The 6672-nt window shown below is 54.2% G+C and overlaps 1 protein-coding gene across 1 annotated transcript; it reads left to right on the forward strand.

Annotated features, from left to right (window-relative positions):
• Positions 1-2452: 2452 nt before the first annotated feature.
• On the forward strand, positions 2453-5658 carry tnfsf12 (TNF superfamily member 12; the record flags this gene model as incomplete). The annotated part of the gene is given in 2 exon segments (XM_030337597.1): positions 2453-3340; positions 5568-5658. Coding segments are annotated over 2 exon segments (265 nt in total), but the record flags the coding sequence as incomplete, so codon positions are not given.
• Between the last annotated feature and the right edge of the window lie 1014 nt (positions 5659-6672).

Genomic DNA, 6672 nt, shown 5'->3' on the forward strand with positions numbered 1-6672 from the left:
TCTATTGTTGACAATATATTTTTTATTTACGTATTTGCGGAATTGGAAGCAAACTAAATAGATGACGGGCATTAAAACTCACCAATCATGCTCAGTAATACTAATACTAATATGTAATACTTATCACTTTAACCTCACTTTAACGGAACTAAGACAGAGCACACTTTGATCCGACAGTGTATAAGTTACGATGCAAACACATTTGTCACGTCATTCATTCCTCTCATGAATCTGCTGTAAATGAGACCCATCGGTATAATATCAGACTCTGTTTTTAGAGAAATAGCTTCTATTTTTGTTGGGATACGCGGCGACACTTTGCAATAACGACGACCGGCCTCAGGGAAGCAGACCGGGACTCGAGCCCGTTCCTCGAGGACCAAGATCACACAGAGACAGACAGACGGCTGGACGTTCCTAGAGGACCAGGATCACACAGAGACAGACAGACGGCCGGATGTTCCTCGAGAGACGGGAGAGGGGGGCGGGGACCCTGCAGAACGCCCAGTTATCGTCCCCCCCCCAGCGGTGAGCGGAGGACCTCTGTGAGGCCTCGTGGAGGTCTGTGTGGACCACAACACCCCAAGCGCGGCCTCACACTCACCAATCAATGAAAAGAAAGCTGAAACCTCGGTCGTAGGTCGTAGAGTCCACCCAGAATCCACTCTGTTCCAGGATAAAAGTACAACTTTATCCCATCAACAGCATAGCCTCCCCCCCCCTACCATCTCCAGTAGAGACAGTGTCATGAGGTGTGTTGCTGTTCCTCTACACTACAGGGTGTGTGTATGCTGCAGCTTTCCATGGTGGTGATATTATATTAGGCTGCGAGACAATTCATGGTGTGCTTGTCGATTGTTGTCTTCCTCTGTAATACTGGTGTTAGCGCTGCTATCCTACTGTAATACTGGTGTTAGCGCTGCTATCCTACTGTAATACTGGTGTTAGCGCTGCAATCCTACTGTAATACTGGTGTTAGCGCTGCTATCCTACTGTAATACTGGTGTTAGCGCTGCTATCCTACTGTAATACTGGTGTTAGCGCTGCTATCCTACTGTAATACTGGTGTTAGCGCTGCTATCCTACTGTAATACTGGTGTTAGCGATGCTATCCTACTGTAATACTGCTGTTGGCGCTGCTATCCTACTGTAATACTGCTGTTAGCGCTGCTATCCTACTGTAATACTGCTGTTGGCGCTGCTATCCTACTGTAATACTGCTGTTAGCGCTGCTATCCTACTGTAATACTACTGTTAGCGCTGCTATCCAACTGTAATACTGCTGTTAGCGCTGCTATCCTACTGTAATACTGCTGTTAGCGCTGCTATCCTACTGTAATACTACTGTTAGCGCTGCTATCCTACTGTAATACTGCTGTTAGCACTGCTATCCTACTGTAATACTGCTGTTAGCGCTGCTATCCTACTGTAATACTGCTGTTAGCGCTGCTATCCTACTGTAATACTGCTGTTAGCGCTGCTATCCTACTGTAATACTACTGTTAGTGCTGCTATCCTACTGTAATACTGCTGTTAGCGCTGCTATCCTACTGTAATACTGCTGGTAGCGCTGCTATCCTACTGTTTAAGTGTTGATTAGTGTTGGACTTTGATATTCTGTTAGTCATCGGATTACAATCTCCCCAATGTGTGCTTTTCCCCGATGGCTTGCACAAGTGTGTAGGTAGGATGCGGCCGATACGACGCGGAAGCGGCGCCTCTAGTGTGAACAGCTGCTGAGCGCGTTGGGCTGAACAGCGGAGGCTGTGTCCCAATACTAATACAGGCGCCCTGCGCTCACAGCTGATACGGAAAAACCTCTTTAGGGTGCGTTCCGTTAGTCGGACGTGCCAGACTTCGAGGTTCCCCCCTAAAAACAAAAAAGTTTCCACCGACGATTGAACAGACAGAATTTACCGCCTGGAAGGGAATGATGAAACGTAACGCGGTGATTTAACGGTTTGGACGGTCTGCCGCAGAACCGGCTAGCAGAGGAGTGAGACCAGGTGTTCGATTACCAAACGGAGTCAATAAAGTTCTCGGTGGATCAAAGTGTTGTGTGATTTATTGTTATTATTTATTTATAAGCATGTCATCCCCTTCCCCCCCGCTGTTTTATAAACGGGTAGAAAAGCGCCTGCATTTTATAATTAGCCAAACATTAAGATTGCATGTCGTCCAATACAGGATATACTAGAAATGGTGTAATTAGTCACTGCCATAATGCCTATAATTAGTATGACGACTTTAAGTTGAAAGAGACGATCATTATAGCCTACTGTCACATTATTACGACACATCTTAAGCTCCTCCACATCTTATAAATAAACTAAACTTAAACCATTAAGATGCTGCGTCTAGGCTCCAGGCTATTGACGGACTTCAGAGGCGCGCCGGGGCGCCGTCTCTATACACGCGCGCCCCCGTGCGGCTGCCGGCGGAACCGTCTGGCGCGAGGGAGATCTGATTCTCCCGTGCGTGCAACTTGATGAAAAGTGATACGAGGAGCACAGCGAGACTGTACCGCCGCTCACAACCCGCCGGAGCGCACTCCCGCGGAACCTTTCAGCGGAGGCACGTGCAGACCACGGATTTCAAAAACTTGGGATCCGATGTTGATTGCGCACGTTTGAAGTTCACCGCAAAGTAGGCCTGTCTGTGTCCGCGCGTGCATGACATTGCTAACGGATCCGTCGGTGCCCATCGCCCGTGAGTGACCCCCGACCGGGATGCAACTGGGGAGACGGAGACAGGGGAACCAGCGCGAGGCAGCGAGCGGAGAGTAGCGGGATGCAACAGTTGATGCTCGCTGGTCGCCCCGCGCGCACCTTCCACCAGTAGCTCCGCACGCGGCCCGTCCCCGCGCCAACACCGAGGATGGTGGCTCCGATCTGCGCGTGAACAGGCACCGGGGACACTAACACCGACCAACCCCTGCAGGGGCGAAACACCCGAGTCGTGAATCGGATTATTCTGAGAGAGGGGTGGCTGCACCAAAATGGACATTTGACCACGATCTTATTTGAGTTATTTTTGTGGGTTTTTGGGACCGCGTTGGACTCAACGCTTTGCTTGGATGGAGTTGCATCGGACACTCGGAGCGGTCCGCCATGCACGGTAAATAAACCCTCCGGCCCCCCTCCCCGCCGACCCACCCCAGCGCAACATGCACCGAATCCTGCAGCGGAGGCGAATGCGAAAGCTCCGCGTCGTCTGGGTCTCCCTGGCGCTCATGGCGCTGTCCCTGGCCGCCTGCAGTGCGCTCTTCACGGCCTGGACCTGGCGCCAGACGCGGGACCTGTCCCAGTCCTTCAAGATCCTGCAGGACCGCCTCGAGCAGGTGAGTGGTGGTACTGGTGGTACTGGTGGGTACCATGACAACTGAGACTGGGAATGAGATGCACGGTGCGGTCCAACACGAGCCGTCATTGCACGTCACGCTGCACCACCACCGCGTTCTGGACCGCACCGTGCATCCCTGCAGGCCAGTAGAAGCGCTATCATCAGGACAGTAGAAGCGCTATCGTCACGTCAGGACAGTAGAAGCGCTATCGTCAGGACAGTAGAAGCGCTATCGACAGGGCAGTAGAAGCGCTATCGTCAGGACGCGCAATCGTCAGAACAGCAGAAGCGCTATCGACAGGGCAGTAGAAGCGCTATCGTCAGGACAGTAGAAGCGCAATCGTCAGGACAGCAGAAGCGCTATCGACAGGACAGTAAAGCTCTATCGTCAGGACAGTAGGAAAGGTTCTCGTCGGGACAGTAGAAAGGCTATCGTCGGGACAGTAGAAGCACTATCATTCTTCCTGCAGGACGGTAGAGACCCTCGAGTTCGTACGTCTCGGCTGTTGTTGTGGCGGCGGTCTGGAGACTGGAACCTTCGCTGGGGGGAGATGGGGGGGTGACGGGGGTGGGGGAGCGGGGGGAACTCGTGGAAAAATGCTATCCCACCGCATTTACCTCCCCCCCCCCCAGTCTGCAAGTTCGTGCTTCTGCATCGTGATGCGGTCGCAGCAGAATTCTTGAATTGCGTTTAGTTTTTTTTCCCCCTCCAAAGTAGGCTACGTCCTGTCAAGTTGTGGACCCTCCATCCCCACCACCACCCCAATCCGACCTCACCTTCCCCCCCCCCCCCCCCACGCTAAGTTGAATTGCCCTGCTGCGGGTTATGTTCCAATTTTAGGCGATTTTTACTGGAAGCCCCTAAGTGCAGAGGGGGATTGTGGGTATTATGGGCCCGCGCTGACGGCTGTTGCTGCACAATGTAAAACCATTTGGCGTTTTCATTACGGAGCATTTATGAGGTGTATCCCTTTTATTTTAGCATTATCGACAGGCGGTTGCTGCAGGCATTCCGTTGGCTATGAGGGAGAGCGGTTTAACCGTGCGGCGGCTGCGCGTGCAGATTGCACACCGATGGTGCGTGAACGACACGCCACAAATCAAAACCACTTCCCCACAGTCCGTTTAAAACGGCCGTCCCATAAATACAGACACAGGCTTTTAGGTGTCAACGTCCCGTTACTATGAAATAGTGCGCCTATGTGAGAGCGGATCTTGCAGCGCTGGTCGGTTCTGCACTGGTTCTTGTTGCGCGCTTCCAATCCAATACGCACGCGCACGTAGACTAAACACAGCTACCAAACAACCTTTTAAATCTGACACGTGGAGGATCTGGAAACCCCTTTTCCTGGGGCCCCTTTCCGTCTGCTGCACCATTAGTATAGTTCACCGTAGCCGGACCGCTTGAGTAAGGAGTAGGGGGGCCACTTCTCCCAGTAGTCGACCCATAGCCCCCCGCCCCGTCTCTGCTAAGGAACTGTAATTTAGCAGAGTTCACAGAATTCGGTTTGGCCCGGTCCCCTGACATAACGGGAGTTCGGGCGATGTTAAGAATGCAAAGCACGGAAAACATGCTGGAGGTGTCGCAACGGCCATCAGGGGGAAGTGGAGGAGCCACGCGCGGTGGAAACGGCCACGTTTGTGGAAAAACGGCAGCTCTGTTGTGGAAAATGCGATGTGTTTATGTGGTGGTGGAGCCGGACGGAGGAGAGCGAGTCGGAGCCGAAGCCTTGGCCGACCGCCAACCGTGTGCCATAACAAACCGACAGAGTCCTGTTGATACAAAGAGCTTCTCATTGTGTTTGTCTTCACCAGGGTCGGACTACTCTCTGTGTCTGCACCCGGTCTTTGGTCTCTGTCTGGGTCTGTCTGTCTGTCTGTCCCCCCTGTCTGTCAGTCGGGCACCCGGTCGTCCCGTGACTCTCCGTCTGTCTGTCTGTCTGTCTGTCTGTCTGTCTGTCTGTCTGTCTGTCTGTCTGTCTGTCCCCTGACCCACTGCCTGTCTGTCTGTCTGTCCCCTGACCCTCTGTCTGTCTGTCTGTCTGTCTGTCTGTCTGTCTGTCTGTCTGTCTGTCTGTCTGTCTGTCCCCTGAACCCCACTGCCTGTCTGTCTGTCTGTCCCCTGACCCTCTGTCTGTCTGTCCCCTGACCCTCTGTCTGTCTGTCTGTCTGTCTGTCTGTCTGTCTGTCCCCTGACCCTCTGTCTGTCTGTCTGTCCCCTGCAGGTGAACACCCAGAGGAAGGCCATCGTGCAGCTCATCTTGGAGAAGAGGGAGCTACTGGTCGGGCACCGGGTCAAACGTGACGGTACTGGAAGTATGTCTGTCTCTTTGTCTCTCCACTCTGTCTGTCTGTCTGTCTGTCTGTCTGTCTGTCTGTCTGTCTGTCTGTCTGTCTGTCCGTCTGTCTGTTACTGAGCGTGGTCTTTCTCTCTGTGTGTCTCTGCCTCTGAGCGTTCCTGTGTGTGTGTGCGTGTGTGTGTGTGTGCATCGTAGCAAACTGCCTCCCTGACCACTAATGACGGCCCTGGCTGGGCCCGTCGTGTCAGCGCATGGAGCGTGCACTCACACGCACGCCTCACGTGCACTCACACGCACGCCTCACGTGCACTCACATGCACGCCTCACGTGCTCATCGGGCCCGGCTGCTCGCGTGCGTTGTGCAAATTATGTGCGCTTATCTGCGCACTAGCATCTGTCACTTATTTAAATGCACCAAAGAAAAATCACACACACACACACACACAAACCCCCCCACACACACACACACACACACAAACCCACACACACACACACACACACACACACACACACCACAGCGACATTTCTTCCGACACAACGTTCTCCCTGGTGGTGACATGCCTCCGATCGACTCCGACTTCGCATACTCTCCTCTTTTTTTTTCCTGTCAGAGCGTCGTGTTGTTTCTCTTGTTGTTGTTATTTCAAGGAGACCGTTAAAACGAAAGCTGTGGTCGGGGCCCCGGGCTGGTTTTGGGGCCGGTCGCGTCCAGGGCCAGCGCGGCCATGGGGCCCCACCGCGCGCGTCTAAAAGTTGACACAGGAAAGGAGTGGGCTGCACTGGGAGGCAGAGAGGGCGGCGCTCTGAGAAATTACAGGTCTGAGGCCCGGAGCCGGACCTCAGGGCCGAGAGAGAGAACCCAAAGACACGGGACAAACCCTGCAGCTGGCACTGGGGGGGGGGGGGGGGGGGGGGGGGGGGGGGGGGGGGGGGGGGGGGGGGGGGGGGGGGGGGGGGGGGGGGGGGGGGGGGGGGGGGGGGGTGGGGGGGGGGGGGGGGGGGGGGGGGGGGGGGGGGGGGGGGGGGTGGA

Source organism: Gadus morhua, chromosome 17 (assembly GCF_902167405.1).
Source record: "Gadus morhua chromosome 17, gadMor3.0, whole genome shotgun sequence".
Classification (NCBI taxonomy): domain Eukaryota; kingdom Metazoa; phylum Chordata; class Actinopteri; order Gadiformes; family Gadidae; genus Gadus; species Gadus morhua.